The sequence below is a fragment of the Balearica regulorum genome, chromosome 18 (genome assembly GCF_011004875.1).
Source record: "Balearica regulorum gibbericeps isolate bBalReg1 chromosome 18, bBalReg1.pri, whole genome shotgun sequence".
NCBI lineage: Eukaryota > Metazoa > Chordata > Aves > Gruiformes > Gruidae > Balearica > Balearica regulorum.
In genome coordinates, this window is record NC_046201.1 from 9,126,028 (window position 1) to 9,148,828 (window position 22,801).

The window sequence follows — 22,801 nt, forward strand, 5'->3', positions numbered from 1 at the left end:
TCTCCAGAGATACACACTGTAATTTTTAAAATGCGATAAGAGTCCTTGAGTAAACATTTACACGTGAATTGTCGCCGGCCCCTTCTATCAGTTTCTTTTTTTTTTTCTTTTTCTTTTTTTTTCTTTTTTTTCTTTATAACATTATAGAATTAGCTACAAGAAGGGCTGCGGACACTCAGTGCAAAGTTAGAAGCTAATAACAATTAAACATTTGACCAATGAGCAAATAAAAAGCATATACTGAATAAAAGGAAAAAAATTCACACTTTTAGTTAAACCACACATGGGCACACACACACATGCGCACACACATACACACAAGCACGCTCACATACATACATCTGTTCCAACAAAAACATATCGTCTGAACTTTAAAAAAAAATTCTTAGAGCCTGTTTTTTGTGTACTGATGCCAACCTGGAAGTGTAATAATTAGACTTAGAAAGTGTTCACATTTTGTTATTGGCCTGCTGGATTCAAGTATTTGCATGTTGATATGTGGTTTTTTTGTTGTTTTTTTTTTGTTGGTTTTTTTTTTTGTTGTTTTTTACTTTTTATATTTTTTGGGATTAAAAAAATGACATGACAAAAGTAATGACACAAGGGTAATGTGCATAGGCAGATCCATGGGAGTAGTGGACACAGAGATACCCCAACCCTGCCCTCCCTCCCCCCCGCTCAACCTGTACAGTCAGGACTTACCATTCCGATCCGTTACTTTTCTGTACCAATGGTAAATATCACACTTCACCCTTTCTGATTATTGGGTCCGCCTCTGGTAATGTGCATAATAGTCACAGGCTCATTTTAAATAGGCTTTCATTTTCCCCTTCCCCCCCGTCCCCCCCCAGTTGATAAAATAACCCTTTCCAGCCCAAATTCTGAAAAGTGCCCTTCATGATAGACCTATTCTAAGCAGCTTTTACACTTTGTTTTTAAAATCACCATACAAACATAAAAAGACAACATAAAACAAAAAGCCATGAAAAAAATAAAACCTGTCATTAGCATGTGACACTGACCAAAAGTAGCCCATACTGTTTCATGAACAGTTCACAAGGACTTCTGCAGTTTCATATTCAATATTGGACAGAGGTACTAAAAAGGGCTGCCAGTCTGATCTGTTAAAGCTGGATTCTTCATCAAGCCCGGGACTGGAAAGGGTTACAATTCTTATTTTTCCTTTAGTGCTGATGATTGTTATTTCCATTTTATTTCTCTTGTTTCCTAGATGGACTCCCCACTGAGAAGATCACCCGGAAGAAGAGTATTCAAAGGTGTCGGGCTTCCGATAACTCTGCCGTCGTCGGTGCTCGGGGGTCCCCAAAGGCTGCTGGAGTACTGGGGCACCCCACCCCACAGCAGGTCACTGCTCCCCTTGCCCCCCAGGCAGGGAGTGTTCCAGTGCCCGGCGTCGCTGCGCACCAAGGCGTGAGAGCTGCTCGAGGAGCCCAGGCGGGTCTGGTTGGTTCCAGTGTTGGACTGCCAGCTGGAGGTGGGCGGCAGCGGCTGGCCTTGGGCTAAGAAACGGTTGACTTCTTCTTCACCAGCAAACTCGGCCAGGATGGTAGTGTTTCCCAGGACACACCTGGGGATAAAAAACAAAAGGTGCGGCCACGTGAAACGAGGGGCACAAAGGGAACTTGGGAAGTATCCGAGCACGCTCCCCCGAGTGGAATTCACGGTGAAGAGTTATGCCCCATCTGCTCACCCTTACCAATCTCAGTCTCAGTTTTAAAGCAAGACTACTCCGTCCTATTTTCTATTTACCTTTCTACATCCATAGGCAGACACACAAAGCCGTATGTGTGGAGACCACGTGTTTAACTAACGTGCGTCACGGGAGGCATCACTGTATCTTTAGGCATAAAGATACAGGCACAGCAGCATTATCAGTAACAAATGTCGCCAATAATGACACATTTATTATAATACATTTTCAAAACTTAGTTCTCTTCACATTAATTTGTCCTCAAAGAATATATTCTAGTATTTAAATCCTGCAACAGACTCAATCATTTGCTGTGTATTTTAAAATCAACTAACCAGGAAAAGAAGTCTATCTCTTTTCTTTTCTTCTTCTTTTTTTTTTTTTTTTTTTTTTTTATCTGCCAGACATATGAGCAGAATAAAATTCAGACACCTTACAGCTCAGGATGACTACAGCCAACACACTCGATGGTAACTTTTTAGTTACAGCAAAGGTTGAAATGCTGCTTCTAAGTCTGTGCTCGAGCACCTAGTAACACTGCCTCCTTTCCACACTTTTGCATAAATGCTATAGCTTTTATTATCTCTAAGCACTGGGCAGTGGGACGTGTAGTAATTACGAAGTCCCTTTGCTTAAAAAGATAAGATACAAAATATAGATCTGACAATGCTTTATATAACGCAGCAAAGCAAGTTCTGGACCATGCGGTGTGTAATTCCTCCTCCTTTTTTAAATATTCTCAGAAGACTTAGAGACTCAGAAAGATTAGAGAATCCTTCTTTTTTCACATGTAATGACCAAGTATGCTTTAATACCCTTAGAGGTCTTAGCCTGTTGCAATGTTTAACATTAACTCTTCAACGTACAGTTCAACTCTTCTGTGCCAAAGGCTTATTCCTGCTTTTAATTAAAGATATACTCGAAACCCACTGGCTGTGTTTGGAACACATTTCCAACATCTGCATTCTGAAAATCAATTTGTACTTCAATGCAACTCACCACTCATCCTACAAAGTTGAAGGTATTTTCTTCCCCGTTTCCTGAAACCTTACTTTTCTTTAACACTATGTTTAAAATTAATTTCCTCAGTATATGTTTGACAAGAATAACTGCATGACTAATGCAATGGATGTGGAAGTCTTCCAAGAACCTAGCTTCTTTTCTTTTCTTCTAGAATTTATTTTGCAACCTAATATCCTTTAAAGAAGAATGGAGGATAAATCTACCTGCCTAAACCTCCATGTCCTCTGTATTAGTTCAGTCTCACCACTGCATGGCAATGGTAACTCCAAACATACACATTAACAACTACACTTTCGCTGGAATACAGGTGTTTTTGAAACGGCTACTCCCCCTCACCTCCCCTAGCAGCCTCTGGTTTGGATGTCGTCAACAAGCTGGGTTTGGGCAAATGCTCCTTGCTGAAAATCACATCTTAAGCATTTCCACCTTTCCTAAATATGTAAGTGACAAGACACAAACACAGTCTTGGAAAACTACGCATTCTTCCGGAAATTTTAAAATAATTTTTAAAAAGTATTAATCACTGCTGCTCATTTACGTATCAAACCCCACACATGACCAGAGATGGAGTGTGTGAGTGAGCTATTCTCGTATCAAATCAGCCGGGATCCGAGACTGTTGGCTCTGCAATGTATTTTGCAGTGATCAGCTCCACATAAACATTTATCTGTGAAACAGATAGTGGCTGGTATCTCTTGGAACTCTAATACTGTCCTTTGGCTTCCACAAATCCCGCTGTATTTTACCATGACACCCTGCCAGCAAACCAAACACATATATAGCTCAACCCTTTCCATTCAGAAAGGTCTGTCCTGTCCTTGCCAGCAGTGTAACTATAGTTATGCTACAACCTATTAAAAAACACAATTTAAACGGAGGCCTTCCAAATCACCGGTAATGTAAGGACATTACCATGTACGTATTTAAAATAAGCACTTATCTTTAAACTCACATATTAATTTTGCCTTTGGCATTCTTTCTTTTACCTGCTGCCCACATTTCAAGTGAAGTAACTAAGATGGGTCAATTTTTCACCTCCAATTGTTCTGAATGCTGCTTCGTAATATTGAATTAAGAAATGGTCAACCATTAAGAAAGCAACACAGTCATTAATATAATTATTATTACTACAATTTCTGTTAATCAGGTTCATAATGGGAAAGTAGTTGCAACTTTACGTACGGAGTAACCATTGCTCCTACATCTCTAAGTACAGCGAAGGTAATCAGGCCAGTAGTACGCTCCAAATAATGTTTCTGCTATGATCAGTATTTCTCTTTATACTCATGCTATAACCTGTTAATAAAGAAAATTGCTTTCCAAATCTAAGCACCTAAGTATCCTTTTGAAACATCAGTCTCAAAGGTGACTGCCACGAACACATTATTTATCATCGTTTTGTCCTTTCTGTTGCTCTCTAAGCTAAAACCCTGTCTCATGCTCTCTTCCCTCCGAGCTTCCTTTGGAATTCTTACCACATCTAACAAATTCTTTGCAGTCTTATAGATGACAAATTCTTACTTGAGCACATTATTAATGGGGAATAGCTACTATCAAGTTTTGTAATGACCTCTTATTTGGTAGTGCATGAGTATCTAGCCTCCAATTATTTTTTTCTCTCTCCCATTAGGTAATTTCCAAAATCCGATTGAACAATCAGTTCTGAGTCCTAGCAAATAAATGCCTTAGAAAATAGTTTCTGAGATAAAACTGGCTTCATAACAAAGGAAAGAGAGAGCAGAAACGTACATATGCAGAGACTTTTGGGCCTTGGCTGCTTCTTCCTTGGAGCTGTATCGGACCACAGCATTCCCTTGCGTCAGGTTCAAGTGGAATGTTATTAGAGGGCCATGTTGCAAACACAGTGTCCGCAGTGTGGAACCATCAATCTGGTAAGAGGGAAGGGGGGAAAGGTTATCTGTAATTTTTTAAATTTTACTTTAAATGCTTGTTAACTAAACAAGTTTTAAAAGCTAAAGAGTAAGTCCAGGTGAAAGAAGGAAAAAAAAAAAAGGTTTTCTTCCATAAGAAGAATTTAATTATAGACTTATTGCTGTCCTGAGTGAGACATTCCCTATATTACAGTGCACAAAATTTCCCAATTTAGCTGAGACAAAATATAGTTATCATTAGAAGGTCACAGAAGTCCAGAAATAAGTCAACAGAAACCCACATTGTTCATAAATATAACTAAATTTTCCCCAAGATTAATTTGGATGCCTACATTGAATGCTTTGTGGCTTATGTCCTTCCTTGTGAATGACACTACGTGGAGGACTAGAAGATTTGACAGTCTTAAGAGCAAAAGAAAAAAAAAAGCCACCATAGGAAAAGCCGATTTTACATCTCCGTATCTGCTTTAAAACACCCTTCACCTCCAAACTTACACATACATGAATGGTGCACACTGAATGACTAATTACAGTCTTAAAAGTTCATACTTGATTTGACAGCACGTTGAAAACTTAACAAATTCCCTGTAGAAGACAGACACTTGTAATAAATGCAGAATAATTATTTTCCCTTCAAATGAACCAAATGACCAAGGTTGATAAATGTTCTTATCATTTCTTAAATTTGACATTCTCTCTTCAAAAGTAGTTATGTACAATTCCATTTACCTGGGGCGTGAGGTTTCGAAGAACCAGCCAGCTGCTTGTTCTCCCTGAGCTGTCAGTACTCCATGCAGAACCTACAATACAAATTCCACAACAAAACATTTTATCATGATGAGGAGAGCATATTACAAGAATAAAACTTATCTGGAATTAAACACCACACTAGCAAGTGTTATTGCTACTGAAAACGAATCCTACAGCAGTTTCCTCACATCTTGATTTATCGTCGTCTTCAGAATGAAAGGTTGCTGAATGAAAACCTCCTTTTGTTACATTTACAAGATCCGTTGCATTTTTCACATTCCCACAATAGCTATTAGAAAACTAGCGGATGCAGGTATGACACCGCAACAAACTGTATCTTCAGGTTACATTAGAATTAATTCGGAAGACCCATTTTAAAAGCAATTCAGATGTCCAAGCTCAGATTGCTGCTTGCCATTACAGATTTTTATAGCACTGCGGCAGTCTGCAATCTTGCCAATGATAGATTAATGCGTACGACTTATTCAAAACAAATATTTCTGCACTGACAATGTTCTGATTAAAGATACAAGGACATAACGAACAAAACCTGCTTTTCCAACTCCAGCCTGGTGTTTTACAATGAGAAGCTGTACAAGATTGATATTTATGAGTGACATTTGAGAAACCGCAGTACTTTGGTCATCACAGCTGTGACCACGCTCGGGCTCCAGAGGATCCTGGCACTAGCAGTAGCTTCCCACCAGGTGGGGTTTGGCAAAGAAAACCCACACAAAATAAATGGCAAGAAGAGGGAAGAACATTTAATTCCCAACTTAGTGAAAGCAGATTAATAAAATAGTCGGCTTTATAAAATAGGTGTAATACTTCGTTTTTCAAGCTGACAATACTTCACAAACAAACATGAGATATATATTTATATAGCCAGATTCATGGGTTTCTCATGTTTGTATTTAAGCACAACAATGACATCCAAAAATAGCCTGCTTGAAAAAATTAAGGCGTTCCCTGAGGGCCCAGCAATGCCATCAGGTCCTAAAATGCTTCACTTCTATGGTCCAAAGATGTGTTCCATATTAAATTCCACGGGTGGATTCGCTCGTCTGGAAACCTCGTAGGCAGTCATAGATCATACCACAAAACAAGAAACATGTTTAAAATGTATTTTTAGAAATTAAGGAAACGGAAAAAAAATTCTAGTTGGAGTGAAATTATTTGGCAATTCCTACATAAAATTACTAATGCAACCACCTGAAAGTGACAGCTTCATTTTTACAACTTAGCGTAACTAAAATAAACAGACATGAGCTTCATCCCCAAAACAGACACACTCCGCTTGTATTAAACCTCCAGTTTCTGGAGCCACCCAGCTACAGGGTGCCTCGCTACTGTAACACAGAATAAAAGCAAACAATTATAAAAAGGCGGCACCATGGTGTTATAAAAAACAGAAGTCAGGAGTACCAGAGGAGTAAGAGCTGGTCCAACCCAGGGGACTGGCACCCCACGTAGATGATGGCTTGGTGTTTGTTAAGCCTGGAGGTGGTCTCGTAGGAGCAGTAGTGTTTCTGGGTACCTTCCATAGTTCATGGGATAGAGAGGCTTGTGTGTGAGAGATTGGGCCAGAGGACCATGTAGACTTGATGTCTGACAATTTACCTGTGATTGGGGGGAAAAAAAAAATTGGGTATTTTTAGTTAGCAACAGCTGTTAAACCAAGTAGGCTGCGTAGTCATCAAGCTTCTGCATCGACTATGTTCTTCCAACTTTTCAGGACACAAAAGAACAGCATTTTGTATCATCCAGTGATGGACATCTGATATCCTTTGAACCTACTTACACTAGTATTTACATTTTCAAAGAATTTTGCATTTAATGAATGTAACAACACCTGCTAGATATACAGCTCCCTTTTTAAAAATCTTCTATTATTTCACTTTCTCGTAAGACAATACATGAAAAAAGACCAGAAAATGGACTTAAGTATTTGAAATCTAATTTCATCAAAATTATAATGAAACACTTTGAGATTGTCCCACTCAAGTTTCATAGAACTTAATGACTTTTTCTTACACGACTCATCTAATATAAAGTAACCACTACATCCATATGTTCTTCTGATATATTATTAAAACTCCAAAGATCAAAGACCAACAAAAACTGTCTTTCTGAATATTCAAAGTAACAGATATTCTTTTTTCCAGGTGTCTTTGAGAAAACTGAAGTGTTCAGAAGGTTAGACCATATCACAGCCTGTCACTCTTTGTAACTTTTTACTGTTCTGCTTGTTACTTCCCTGATCAGTTTTTAAACTGTCTTACTACTGTTCCTCCCAAATCAGAGTTTTATAAAATACTGCAAAAGCCAAGAATAACAAATACAGTTTAGCAGTCATAGTGGCAGAAAAAATTGATTCAAATTATGGATACCAAACCCCTTTATTCACCTTTAGACTTACACATCCCTGTCTTTCTTCCTTGTACCACCATATGTTGTGAAATTAGAGTCCAATTTCCTTGCCACAGCACAGTCCCACCGTTCCTAACATTAGCAGCACTAGACTGGAACGGACTGGAATGGTCACATCATTGCATCCTCTGCCAGAGCAAATGATACTGTGATTACGCTGCCTTAATGCTTTAATGTTGGCTGCAGGCAGTAAGAAAATACTTGGTCTGACAAAGTCCAAGATGCAAAAATCTTGTGATTTTTAAAAAAAAAAAACCAGATTTGAACTGGCTCATACTGAATCAGTGCTTTGCATCAAGCATCCATTTAGGTTTTTTTTAGTCCTAAAGCAAAATTCACCAGTCACCAAATCCCAGCCTCAGTTATATACACACACACTCCCCAAATTGCCTCTATTTATCTGTATCTCATAACTCAATGATTTTATACTGAGTCATAACAATTCAAGTGAAAAGGCAACCACTCTCCCATCTTCCTGCAAACTGTAGCAACAAAAATAATTTGACAATGATGATGAAGACATTAGCATGGGTAAAATGGTGGGGAGGAAGGGGGAAAGTCTGAGTTTTATAACTCAGAGCAGCTCAGCCTGCGATGTAAGACATGATACATGCACATTACCACAGATTAAATGTTGGTATGTGACTACTTCTCATGGGGTTAACACAAAGATTAAGTGACACTGCAAAACAAATAAAAAGCAAGTAAAGCAGAAATGCACGGCAGATAAAAGAAAAGCAAGCCATTCCTTTCTTTTCCTTTCATTGGAGTAAAACATTTCAAACAAATCCTTTTTGTTTTGCATTCTGCAGTATGACCTGGAGGCTGCAATTTCATTTGTTCAAAGCGGAGGGTTTTCATCGATTAGGTATGAAAAAGCTAATACAATCCATATAACAGCCCCAACACATTTTTGTAACAAACTGCATTTAGGTAGCCAGTTTGCAAGGAAAGTTTCCAAGATTTGCAGAGAAAAATGTTCCAGAATTTATAACTCATTAAAAAGAATGCAGTGATTATTTAGACCATCTATAAGCTCAGCCATATACGGGAGCATCAGGCTTGGACTGACTATTAAAAGACATTTCAGAGCCCCAGACCCAACCCCTCCACAGCCAGAGTACCTCCCTTGAGGTACTGCTAAACTTTGTCCTGAGCTGAGGATGGTTCACTTTTAACAGTGAGTTAATTAACAAAAGTTTCATATCAGCTCTTGCTGGAAGGGTCTAGTTGGGGTGCTTCTACCGAGGTCCTAGACAATAGTGTATTCATCCTCAAAGTTGCACTGGAAATAATCATTACGAGATGCTTCTGTCTATAGCAGCACTACTGTAATAACTGGGAAAGCACTTTCTAGGGCCTCTTCTCAGAATGCAGAAGGATGTGAAAGTAGAAAGGCCATTTTTCGTACCTGCAATGCTAGGTGCGGATGCAATGCTGCTGAAAGAGCTACTGTAGCCGGAGGCACTAAGCGGCCAGGCACTCGATGAAGGCAGCGTGGCATTCTGAGATGATGTTGGGGATGACCCTGCAGAACCAGCAGAGAAGCAACTAAGAAAGATGGGCATAATGATGTTTGGTGTGACATAAGCGTATCTATTATGTGCAAATACAAACCATGCAAGGCATTGTCCTTAATCAGCCTGGTGTCTGAAGTCTACGAATGAAATGTTATAGAAAGCATGATAAAGTGAAGCAGAAGTCTTTAGTAGAAAAGAAAGCTGGCACAGTAGCAAACGTACTAGCGTCTGTGCAGAAGATAAATTCTGTGTTTCCTTTAAGATACGTTAATCTTCAAAAAAATCAGTGTTAAACTGTTTAGTCTCAAGGAACAGGCTTCATTCATAAAGGTGCTCTGCCGGCTGACTTAAGCAATGGCAACTGTAGATGAGCATAGATGTGTATGATAAACTAACCTCTTACCATAGGTGATTTGTCCTAAATTACTCGAGGTAAGCACTTCTCCTACATCCTAATGCCCACAAACATCTTCAGTTTTTTGCAGACTTTCAGTAAAGGAAGGATATATTTTAGCAATCTCTTCTCAAACTGGTAACATTAAATGAAATAGCCTGAAACTATCTTGATAAATCATTTACAATCTGAGGAGCTATCTAAGCATACATACCATTTCCTTACTGGCAGCAAGTGGGAGAAACTGAACATAAAATAAAATATCTTCATTGTAATGACCAGAAGAGCTGGAAGTATTCTCTCTAGCCACCAACAAAATTAAGTGTGTATCCTAGGTGACTTATCATTCCTGACATACACGGACGGACTGTGATACTGAAACATCTTTAACTGACTAATAAAAACAGGTGAGCTCTTTGGAAAAGAGTGCTGTACTGAGGTAGAGAGGAGGAAGTAAAAGGACACTCTCATCCCTCACAGCTCAATAAAAAATAACACAGGCTATATTTTCAACCGGAAAAGCAACCAATCAAACTGTACCTTACCCAGACTCCCTGCACTCCAAAGGACACCAATACAGACATCAGTCTCAAGCAAAGTAACTCTACATCAAGGCCTTCTCCGGAAAGAATCTATTCCCCAGGCAGGAGTGAGGGAATTATATCAGATTCAAAGGCCCATATGCCCACAGAGCTGAAACTGTTTCTGATTCCACATGGCTAAGACATTCAGCTCATAGTAGCTGACCCTGCAAAGCTTCACTAGCAAACAGGGCAAAACAAAAATCCACCTACAAGCTTAGGTTTTGTCTGTTTCTAAGCATACAGTACAAGGGCGGCATACACCGCAGCCTGGCCTCTAAATGGAGATCAGCTCCGTTAATACAATCCGGGTACTTCAAGCTGCAGTATTCACAGACAGTCTCGTCCTGGCAGCACGTCAGGAAAGCCTCAATCTCCTATGGACGGGTACTGGTAATAACAGATAATTTTACCTCAGAGCAAACACCTAGCTTATACAAGCGTAAAGAAACAGATTCAGTAATTACATTTTTAAATTAAAATTATATTATTAGCAAGCTAAAAAGCTAATGAGGAAAGGAAGCACACACGGACCCCAACAGCCACTGCTTTTCAGAAGGTTTTGGCTCTCGAGGGCCTTTTTACTTCTGCAAAGATCATCTATACTGACCCTCTTCAAGTAGCATAATTATTTCTTCATTCCACAGACAGATAATACACCAATAGAGCTAATGTATACTTTCCTTCTATAAGGAAGGAAGACCTGTAGTAGGTATCCTCTAACTTACAGGTACAGCTCTGTAGGGCTAGGCTTTTGGCCTAAGGGGAGTATTTTTTGGGTGCAGCGTATCTGAACCATGACTGAACTATGTCTTTCTACTTTTCTTTTGGTAACTTCACACCATGCAGGCTGCCTGCCCTGTGAAGATTTGGGTCATTAAAAGTTAATTCAACATTACTTATGTACACAAATGGTTCAGCTTAAATAGATTGCCTTCTGGTAACCCCAGAATCATTCCAGGAATGAAAACCCTGCCTGCTCCCCCTCACGTTTCACATCCCTTCACCTGAGTTAACAAGCCCCGAGTGGGAAACCTGTTTCAAGGATAGTTCTGATTTACAATCTATGCAGGTATCACAGATGCAACTACTAGAATAAAATCCGTATTTTTAATCCTGAAAGGTCCCTCCTGACCACCTGACTGTACCGTTCCTGTGCGCATCAGAGTGCGCTTATAGAGTGCAGGCAACTTGCCTATTTCAGCATGCTGATTGCAACTAAACCAAGCCACCTTTCCCTCGATCCACTTTCAGTACATCTAGTTAACAAGCAGCACAGCCCCAATGGTTTATTGTTTTAGAGAATAGCCTTTTATTTCTGGAGCAAGCACTGACAAGACAAAAGGAATGGAAATGGCACTGGGAAATACTAGTTCACTAGTCAATTCCCTATTTTTTTCTTTGATAGTTTTGGGGATAAACCAACTCTAATTTATTTTGCTAACTGATCTTCTAACAAAGCTACAATCAGTTAGTGTGACAGAAGCCTGCTTCCTCAGCAAGAATCGTGGAACTTTTGTATTGGGCCTTTGAGTATCTCACAAAGTGTACGTAAGAGGCTGGTCGGTATGGAGAGTGAACTCTTGTTCAAAACAAAGTGTTACAGGTTATAAAAACTTCCAGTGACCACAGACATTTCTGTTACATCTCACAGCCTTTTCCAATATAAAAATATTTACATTCCCACGGAAAACCAGAAATTTACTAGTCCCATGCTTAAATCAAGTATTTCTGGATTTTCAGTGAAAGTTCAGAGCAGAAGCATTACGATTACATGCAAAAAATATACTACATCTAGTATATATGAAGTTAATTTTTTTGGCAAAAAGAAGAAAGTATGCACAGATGTGAAAGTAATTTGTGTGTTTACCTCCACTCTTGAGAAGATAGCGATTCACATCCTGTATCGTGGTGTTTATGGTCGGCCCAGTTGGAACACTTCCAGGAGTCACATCGGGGTCATTTTCAGGATCGATATTCTGCAGTCCTTTCCACGGCACTCCTGGATGAAACTCTGTTTCAAATATAATAAAAAGAAGAGTGTATAAAGTCGTAATTCTCCAAAGCTTCTGCATATCAGAAGGCAGAGGATTCAATAAATAACACCAACAATCAATTTTAAGGACATCAGTTTAACACGAACGCTTTGTATTTTGTTACCTGGTGGCCAGTTTATGCTGGAGCCATTGGAAATTTTATCACTATCGGTTTTGGCACGTGACCAGCTGTGAGGAACAGCTACGGGCGGACTGGCGGGCGATTCACTGTTTTGAATCAGATCATACCGGCCATAAGAGTCATCAATGGAGGACTTTCCCGGAGGACCAATACTTAAACCTCCAGGTATAGCACCTGTAATGAATGAAATGGAAAGGCTTTGTTTAGGAGTGGGACCAATTTTGGGTATGGAATTCAATCAGTCCCTACATTTTGTTATTATTTTCTTTTTTTTCTTTCTGTATTGAAAAGATAGATAAGAAAATTAAAATATAAACACAGTAAGAAAGGTTAAACAGCTTCTGAAGCCTTACTAGGAGTTACAGCTGTGAGATATACCACTGGTACAATCTAGACACTCAAATTCACATTACATTACTGCCAAAAAGAGACTAAGTAAATCAAATAATTACACTGATGATAAATAGGCATTTGCTGAGACAGCATACTAAGGAGTATCACTGTAGCAAGCCCCCTTCTCATCCTCCTCTAGGTATTCACTGCTGATGGGATGGATGACCTGAAATGGCCATTCTCATGCTCCTACAAACTATCAATCAACAATTTGGCGTAAGCAGTACAGCTACTTGCAGAATAAAAAAAACATTGTAAAAGACAAATAATTCATGCTGCTCATAATAAAATCCAGGATACGATAAAGTTAACAGAGCACCATGTTCTAACAGAATAAACTTGCTACAGGAAATAAAGGAATAAGCGACTCAGGATACTGGAGGTGTTAAGGATAAAGGTGTTCAAAAAGATTAGCAGTCACTTCTGGATAAATAGGAAGTTTGTGCTCCTAACTCCCAGGGTGGGTAATGAGGATTAGCTGTGAAAGGCTGATGAGATTGGAAAAACTGTTGGAGAAAGCCAACGTAAAGTTTTTTTGGATTGAAGGTATATAGATATGGAGTAAGGAGAAGCTTGTGGGACCTGTTTTGCCAACATTAATAGCTTGTTTTACATGAACTCCATGTTCTCAGCAAAAAGATTCAGCAAATGAAAAAAAACATTCCTATGCTGCACGTAGCAAGTGAGAGCTGCAAGAACTTCAAGGCATTGCTGAATGCGACTGCAGAAATCATCTTCAAAATATCATAGTCTCAAAGGGAGCTTTGTACCAATCATTTATGAACACTTACCAAAAATAGTAACGCGAGACAAAAATTACCATTGCAATATGACTCAAGTCTTAAACAGCCAGGCTGACACTGAGATTGAATGCGACATACCGTGCTTGCTGGAGTTCTGGTCAAGCGAAGAAGCAGCACTAGACAGATTATCCATTGAGTTGGGGTGTGTCCACTGAGGAAGGCGAGACTGGGACTGAGAAGTGTCCTTCACTGACAAACCACCGGTAATGTCCATGTTATTTACATTCATGTTCGGGTTCAGTCCAGCTAAGGGGAAACAGGTCGTTAGATATCCGTAATATACTGGAGGACTGAACGACGTGTTTAAAAATCCAGCTAAAGAAATTATGAAACACTGATTTACAGACATCTGTACGTATGTGTAGTAATTTACGATGCACATTTTCAACCTGCTGTCAAGAACTTTTGCTTTTATGGGAACACCATGCGGAAAATTTTAAAACCTTGCTAAAAGGAAAAAAGAAAAAAAAGATGTAGGGATAATATTTTAAAGCAAGTCAGTATTTCTACTTGCAGTCTCTTCACTTGTCTTGGAAAGACATTCTGGAAGAATGCACCAGAATGCTATGTTTAAACCGGAGAAGAATTTGCAGCATTCCATTGCTAAGCCAAAATATTCCTAATGTCTCACTAGCACACCCCCATGATGTCTGCCGTTTTATTTTGCTCACAATTTTTTAAAAACCCCGAACAAAGCAACTAATTAAAATGTCATACAAACAGCTGCTATTCATCAGAGCAGGTATTGTACTATCTGGACACATATTTTGCATACACAGAACAAAATCACTCAGGCTGTATTTCAGGAATAATTTTGACATGCTTCTGTGACACAAATCTGGGTCCTTTTTGATATATGAACCTGAATGTTAGCAGATCACAGGGAGCTTGAGATATGATAAGAACCTCTTAGATTTTGGCCTTTAATTCATAAATTCTTTTGCCTTCTGATGCTCCCTGCTATAACAGCTCACCACAGCAGTCAGAATTACCTTCTTAACTGCTGCATGGTAGATAAAGCTTGGCAATTCTATTGTACACAGCATAAAGAGAGTCACAAAGAGATTAAATTAATTCCTTTATGTCATAATGAAGTCTGTAGCATACATCAAACAATCACAGAAAACAGGTCTGAAAGGTTGTTCCGTTCACCCTGTCTCAAGGCCGAATCGATTATTTTGACATCAATCATACTTGACAGATCTATGCCTAACCTACCACAACATGACTGATGAAGAAGATTTCAGAAGTCTTCCCAGATAATGTATTCCAGTACTCCACTTTGCTTAAAGCAAGTAAGCAATCCTTAATGTTTAACTAGATCTCCTTTTATGCAACAAAAGTTTATTACCTCTTGCATTAGCCACATGCAAGAAAATTTCTTTGAAGCTATCTTTTACATTTTTGAAGATTCCTGCATGTGTCTCAAGCCTTCTCTTTAGACTCAAGTGAGCAGAAGATTTCATTTTTTCCTTACCAGCCATGTTTATGAAACATCTCATAATCTGCACTACACTCTTTCTGCATTCCTTCAAACTGATCCATATCTTTCTTGAAATACACTGACCAAAACTGATGCCTTACCGGTGCTGATTAGTGTGGAAAGAAAACTTTGCGTGACTTCCAGATGATATTCCTGTTTATCAATATGACATTTGTGTGTTTTACAACATGATCCTGTTAATTTCTATTTAGTTCATAACTAGCAACATATGTAGATAATTAATTAAGCAAATCTTCTGTTCTGGTATTTATAGGCAGAGCACAGGTGAGCAAATAGAGCCCACTTGAACAGCTACCCCATGGGCATGTAGTGCCATGGTTTTGTTTTGGCATTATTTAATAAACATATCCTGTGTATTTCTGTATTTGTTAGGCCGTAGCACAAAATATTCAGATGTTGAATTAACGAAATAGACTCCCTCTTTTTCCTATGGAACTCTTTTAATGAAGGACACTCACCAAGAGGGTAAGGAGCAAAGGTGTTCGGTGAAGACTGTTGCTCTTTGGTCTGCAGGTCAGGTAGGCCGGGAGCCTGGGGATGGGGTGAAAAGCTATCCATGGCTGATTTGCCTGCAGAGGGGTGCAAAGATAGATGTGGAGGGGGAGGCTGCTGCTTCATAAGCAGGGCCTGGGCCAGCTGGCGCTGGTGCTGCTGGATCTGCTGCTGCATGTTATTGATTGTACGTGCAACCTGGCAAGAAAAAGAATCAATAAATGCTCATTTGAACAAAAAAGACGCTAGATTTCTTGTGCCTTTCTCTACAGTGAAATAACGCACTAGATCTCTTTACAAATAAAAATTGACTGAATTAAGAGTTGAAGAGCTGTAACTGAATGCTGTGAAGCAGCTGTATTACTCTAGCACTCTTTCCTTTTCAATACTCAAGCCATGCTCTATATTATTGTTTCTAGGGATGCTTTAGCTGCTTTGGTATAATGTAGTACAACCTCTTTAAGCCACTGAAACCAAACTCTAACGGAGAGATGGAACTGAGGGGCAAACCTACTTGCTGCTCCTGTTGTCTCATGGGTCCGGAAACATTACGCTGAGCCTGTAACATCTGCTGCTGGATTTGTAAACGTTGGTACGCCTGCAAGACAGAAGTGAGAGGTTCAAGGTCCTAACATACCATAAGCCGAACAAGCTGGCTTGAATTGTTCTGGTACTTTATAAAATAGAAAAGACAGAAACACCGGACTTTTCTGAAAACAGTCAATGAAGCAAAAGTAACAATCTTGTTACGGATGTATTCTGAAACATATTTGTTTAAGTCTAGTGTTCACTGGGTTTTTTTAAACCAAACATGTCAATAAAAAACCTGATAAGTAAGTTTGTGAGCAATAAGAGTTCATTAAAGATAGGAGTCTTTTTACTTTTTCTGAAAAAATTGTAAGATGAAGCAAAAATTAAAATAGTAGTTTATAATATTATACAAATAGGATAAATATCAAAAGTTATTTTTGGTTTGGCCATTTTGAGTTCTGACAACACTTTGTATTTAATCAGTTGTGCTGCTTTATTCCCGAAATTTTCCACAATTTTAATGTGGTTAACTGCGCAGTAATTTTTTTTTTTTTTCCAAGGTGTTTCTCTGAAACATGTGAATTTAAAATCCAAAGAAGTTCTGTATAGATTTTTTTTTTTCAAGTAGCTGGGTACTGTTCAGTTATTACCATGGCATGAGATCAATGCCGTGCTCCTCAAAACTACGAAACATAACCAGAAAGGAACAATAGTATCAAACACTGTTACTAATAGAAGAGTTTGACTAGCACATTGAGATCAACAACTAAGCTAGTTTGTCATCCTCAATTTTATGTTTTAACTCTACCAAATACTGACTTACTGTTAGCAGTATCTTTTTTTTTAAAATATTCACAAAATCCGATTAAATATTTTCATACACACACACATATATGTAAAATTTGCAAATACAACAAAATTACACAACTTTTCAAAAACAAGTAGTTCTTATCACATGATGTGTTTAATATACACTCCATGAATTACAGGAAATTTACCCTACACTTTATTATTTAGTGATGCAACTGAAGGAAGTTCTCCAGGCAACTCAGGTGACCGGCGCTGCCAAGAGTTCTCTCTTGTTGTGACACAAATTTTCCAGCTGGTGAATCAGTTGCACAGGTTGACATGTAGTACACAGAGCAGTGCTCTTTGAGAATATACTGCTGTATCCATACCAGTACGAAGACAACTGATTTTTAGTTCCACTGATCAGCTGTACAGGATAATTATTCCACAAATGACTATTTATAAAGCCTGAGGCAAAACCCATGATTTTGTTTCTTTGAAAAGAAACTCTACCAAAGAAATCAGTATCTGATTGTTTTAAAGATCTGTCATGTCCATTTAAAAATTTAGTTAGCCATTCACTTACTCTATCTTCATGCCTTCAATTCTGATTTAGAGCTTATTTGCCATGTCTTTTAACTTACCAGCTGCAGCTGATAGAGCTGGTTCAACATCGTCATATGCTGAGGATTATTAATTGGCGAGGTTAACTGTGCAGGGCTGAGACCAATGTTTTTTGCTGCAAACTGCAAAAGCTGTGCTTGAACCTAAGAAAGAGCAGTGTATTAAACATTGTACTTTTATTTTTAACACTGGCAACTGTGTAAGCCATTAATAAGAATCACAAGACATCAGCTGGAAAACATTACTATTACCAGAAGTAGTACCATGAACTACCAAAAAATTAACAAGAGACCAATACAAATCTTAATAACCATACTCAAATATCCATTTATAGAAAAAGAGCTGAGAACAAACTCTTCAGCTCTCTAGAAACACTACTTTTTGTGAAAAGGAACAAGAGAGTGTGCTCACACAGATAACGTACAGAGTTTATGCACAAGAACATCTTACCTGCGTAACATGCTTACTGGCTAGTAAATAAATCAACACAGATGCAGCCAGACAACAGTAGCCGCAAAGCCTCAGAACCATGACAGAATGCATATGGGAAGGAGAGTGCATATGGAAAAGTTCCAGGGAAAGGAAAAAATCAAGAGTGGAAGTCCTGTCTAACCTGAGGGGATAGAAACTGAGGCACTTGAGCACGAAGACTAGGCTGGGATGAATTAAGAGGTTGCACTGGCGGTTGCTGCGGCTGTTGCATGGTCCTGGCTTGTGCTGCTCCGCTATTGCCAAACATACCCAGATTGCCACTCGGTATCTATAAGACAGACATTGGCATTTAAAGACATCACTAGACACATAACCTGAAAGTTACTTGTCTGTGCAGTCTTTATCCTCAGTGATTACAACAGGGAGGGATAAAGCACCCAGTACAGACAGACTGTACTGGCAATCAAGTTTAGAATCAAGCATGGCAAAGATCGCCACGTATCCAACAACATCTCAAACCTCAAAAACTTTGTACAGGTGCCTGAACAAAAGGCAGCTGCACTTGAAGATCGCTGTTCTAAGGATGCATAACCCCAGAGGGTCACAGATGAACAATGAGAAGTACTGGACAAAAATGTCTGGTTTTGTGTAGCAAGGGACAGGAGAATGGAGTCATTAAACTCACAGTATCCCAATCCTTAAATTATCTAGGCAGTTTTTATTAGTTCTTTTACAAAGGCACTGATAATGGACACTCTATTAGTGCAGTCTCCACTTCTGAAAGATATGCTTAACAGGCTGCAGGCTGGACAAATATTGCCTTTAGAAAACTAACTTAACAAGAATACATGTAATAAAAGCCACCATAGAATCATACATAGAGAGGTTTTTGTGTTGTCCTTTCTTATCTTTGCTGGAACTTCAATTTATATGGCAAAAATAACCTTTTCATAATCAACAGCAGTTTATAACCTCTCGGTCTCGTGGTGTTTATGAATCTTGCCCTCCATCTCCTTTCCCTTTCAGCACATTCTTTCTACCCAGGGGCCAAAACATCCCTTTCACCACAACACTCCATACGACCAGAGGTGCTAGAAGCACAGTTTCGTTCTTACCACCTGTCAAAGCTATGAGCTGTCTTGACACTTACAGCAGGAATAAAAAAGCCCTCATCACTTCTCACCCATCTCATCACTGAATAATTATGCCAGCCAGGAAAGACGAATTAGAGAAATGTCTCTGCCTTAGAGTCTGTGACAATTAGCAACGCCTCAGAAAAAAGAAACCTCACATCAATCAAGGCAGAGCTATACCAGGGTTCAGTGGTATAAATCCATAATACTACAGTCTCTTCTCAATGGATGTGTGTAATTAGCAGGCTAATGACAACTAAGCAGTTGTTTTATGTCCTATAGCGTCAAACGTTTACACAGCAGGTAGTTTCTCAACTGACATTTCACAGGAACAAAGACGGTGCACGCACTTTCGGTTTAAAGCAGCATTTCCCCTGGGGAAGTGACGGGCACTAGCAGTGAGTCCAAGAGAGCTGAAATTCAACCTGGGATCTCTCCCAACAGCCTTACCTGTCTAGAAGAATTCAAGTTTTGCATGCCCAGCCCTGAGGCAATCCCGCCCAGGGTCTGATTAGGGAGTGCACTGTTTGAAAGGGGGAGCTTCAGGCTTGGTGAAGGCAAAAATGGTGAAGTAGTGGGCTCTTCCACTAGGCCGCCATCCTGATTGGAGAAAGAAAGGGTGAGCTGCGTGCGGTGCCCAGGAGCAGAGAGTGCACAAAACAGAGTCCCATGGAAATATAAAAGGGCATGGATGAATAAAAATAGTAAAAAAAAAAAGTATGAATAACAGGGAATGAAAGTATGGAGTGAAGGGAGAAGAAAGAGAGAAATAGGATTAAGGTACTGTTTTTCTTTACTTTATTGCACTTAATCTACAAATGCACAATCGCCTCACCCACCTCTCCAGAAGGAAAGGAGGGATCCTAGCAACCCATCGCAGAGCTACCATGTGGTCATTGCCGCCTCCCCCTTAGATTTTCTCCTGTCTTCTCCACCAGATTGAAAGGTGGAAAGGGAAGAGACCCAGAACATTTCAGGGAAGTCTTCCGTTAGTTTGGTAAACTCTCAGCAGCAGAGCACAGACATACGACATAGCGCTTGTGCTAACCCAGAACTTGAGAAAGGCCAGATCAGCTTATTTGACACCAGTCTGTATTTGGTTCCACATCATAGCTCTGCTCTTAAAAAAGCATTTTTGCATTAATCCCCTTTCCTGAGACACGTGGGTCTCTTAATATTCACATAGCACCGAGTTATTATTATCCACAATAAAACATTACACTCCAACACACCCAATGAACACAAAAATACTTAAAACCAATAACGATAGTGTTGTCTGTGTAGCCTTCCTAGGAAGGCAATTAAGACACTGCCTGAACGTCCCCCAGGAGGAGGCAGATTTTAGCAAGACATAAGGAACCTCCTCTGATAACCGGGCTGTGAGGAACCACGGTTGAACATGGATGCGATGCACAGAAGGCAGCCCCCACGGGGGGCAAACAGCAAGTCAGAAAATAAAATAAATCATATAATCCTCAATCAAACAGGTAGATATCTAGCTCGTATTACAGTGGGGTACCGCGTTCCATCTCAAACTGTGCTTTGATGTCTGCGAAGCCTGCGGCAAGCATGATCAAATAACACTGTGTACAAAGTAGAGCTCCAAAGACAGGCAGAGTGAAAAATCTTTAATTTGCAATGTGCTGGACTGGTGTTTTTCAGACAATATATTCATTGCAAAGAAAGGCTTTTAAATAGGTGAGGAGCTAGGTTATTTCAACCAATACTTTCAACGCCCCAGAAGATTCTGAGATACTGATAAACCTCCTTTGTCATAAAAAGCAGCCCAGTCTGCTAACCAGATACCCAAACAAATGACCTAATGCCGCAAGCACGCTTGGTAAATTTTATAAGTTAATCCTGGAAAATGCATTTTCAACAGCTCTCCTTTGATGCAAAGAAAAAGTTTCTTTACTATCGGGCAAAGTGACACTTGACATGCTATCTGACTATCCTGAGGGGGACACTGACGTTTTCTAATGATATCCCCAAGGCCTTTCAGCTCAAGATATTTTACATTCTACTGGACATCAGTCACACTCCACAAACAACTGCAGCTTGCATGACAGTAACAGGTTCAAGGATTTCTCCTTAGATCACAGACATATGTTTACAATTCTACCCTTCCCCCTTTAAAGTGAAAATAATTTCAAGCTTCGTGCGTGCTCTCTCCTTCAGATGCCATTGTCTCCTATCTCAACAGACCTATTGACCATGAAAGACCAATGCAATCCCTCCCCGCTCCCAAAATTTATTCAAGTCTTGTCTCACTGACTTTTTTTTTTTTTTTTTTAATTTTTTTTCTATTTTGGAAACAGGCAGTGCCAGGGACAGCGGAGGACAAGCCACACTGGAGACTCAGGCATCTAATTTCCAGAACAGGCGGACTCTTGCTGCAAAGCCACCTTCACAAGTCTGTTCCTTGGCTGAACTGCAGCAAATGGCTTTTGTAGCAAGTTTATAACACATTGTTCACATTCACTTTGTTCTTTTTTTTTTTTTTTTTTTATTTGAACTTATTGCAAGGTGCCAACTGTGCTGCACAAATCTGTGCTCTGTAAGTGGAGCTGAAATCAATTCACTTCACAAAGTATTTCAGTCGGTCCACAAAGTACTCCTCAGTCCTTCTCAACCTGGACTAGGTGATACCTTTACTGCTGACAATGCTTTGTGACCCAGTATTATTCAGGCTCCTTTATGTAATAATTGTTTCCTGAAGAATAATATTTTCTACCTAACCTTTCCTCTTCGGTGATTTTCTTACAAATTTAAGTTACATTTCTCCCTCAGGCTAATCAATTAAACAAATCCCCTACATCGGAATTGTCAAAATCATGCTTAATTCAGCACAGCATTTGACTTTTCTGAAGGGATTGACACAACTGTAAAATCCTACTGGTAGCTGTATTTCCTTCTACAGTTATCCAACACAAAGCACCACACTGGTACTCCACAATACGTTACTTTTAGGACTTTGCAAAGTCTCTCACCATAGTCTTGTGTACCAAATATGACAGAATGCAAGCAGCACTGCTCAAAAGATTTTTTAGCCCTGTGAGATATGGACAGTTTAGCAGAGGATGCCTGGACACTTTGGCAGTCACCTGCCAACAACTGCCACTTCAGGAATCAAAATGTCCCAACAGACAGATGGGAGACTGATTAATTTCCAGAGGTCTTTATACAAAGTCAGTTACAGAAGCACTTAGTAGAAAATACACATTAATAACTTCTTAAAACAGAAAAAACCCCAACCCTTTTCCAAAAGAGGAAGTTAAAGTAATAAAATCTCACCTCAAGATAAGTTCTCTTTGAATCTGACAGGAGTTAGGTACAGGTAAAAGAAACTTGTAGGAAATGCAATACTCCAAGAAGTACTCATCGTTGGTATTTTTAATTTTGAAAACACAGGAATATGAAAGAGGTTTCAAGATTTGGAAGTTCAAAAGAAACAATCACTGGATCATAGGAAGCAGAGATGGAGGAAAGAAGAAATACTTAAAAGTCAGCCTTAAAATTCTAGTGATCATCATCTAATTGCAAGGCCTACAAAAGTATTTCCGCATAATAAAATATCCCATTCATTATCTCAAAGACAAAAAGCAATCACACTCACCAGAG

At 39.3% G+C, this 22,801-nt stretch overlaps 1 protein-coding gene across 19 annotated transcripts in view; it reads right to left on the bottom strand.

The window, feature by feature from the left end:
• Positions 1-909: 909 nt before the first annotated feature.
• The window catches only part of TNRC6C (trinucleotide repeat containing adaptor 6C), a 108,232-nt gene continuing 86,340 nt past the window's right edge, over positions 910-22,801 (bottom strand). For 7 of the 19 annotated variants that reach the window (XM_075770913.1, XM_075770912.1, XM_075770917.1 and 4 more), the window contains 13 exons: positions 19,631-19,804; positions 18,229-18,375; positions 17,636-17,758; positions 16,186-16,269; positions 15,638-15,869; positions 13,754-13,921; positions 12,462-12,653; positions 12,172-12,315; positions 9,218-9,334; positions 6,802-6,996; positions 5,356-5,426; positions 4,484-4,623; positions 910-1,588 (listed from right to left, as the gene is read on the bottom strand). In XM_075770913.1, coding sequence (XP_075627028.1) covers positions 1,228-1,588; positions 4,484-4,623; positions 5,356-5,426; positions 6,802-6,996; positions 9,218-9,334; positions 12,172-12,315; positions 12,462-12,653; positions 13,754-13,921; positions 15,638-15,869; positions 16,186-16,269; positions 17,636-17,758; positions 18,229-18,375; positions 19,631-19,804 — 2,148 coding nt within the window. In that variant the 3' untranslated portion in view covers positions 910-1,227. The remainder of the gene's footprint in view (positions 1,589-4,483; positions 4,624-5,355; positions 5,427-6,801; positions 6,997-9,217; positions 9,335-12,171; positions 12,316-12,461; positions 12,654-13,753; positions 13,922-15,637; positions 15,870-16,185; positions 16,270-17,635; positions 17,759-18,228; positions 18,376-19,630; positions 19,805-22,801) is intronic. The other 12 variants (XM_075770920.1, XM_075770919.1, XM_075770915.1 and 9 more) reach the window with 5 other exon arrangements.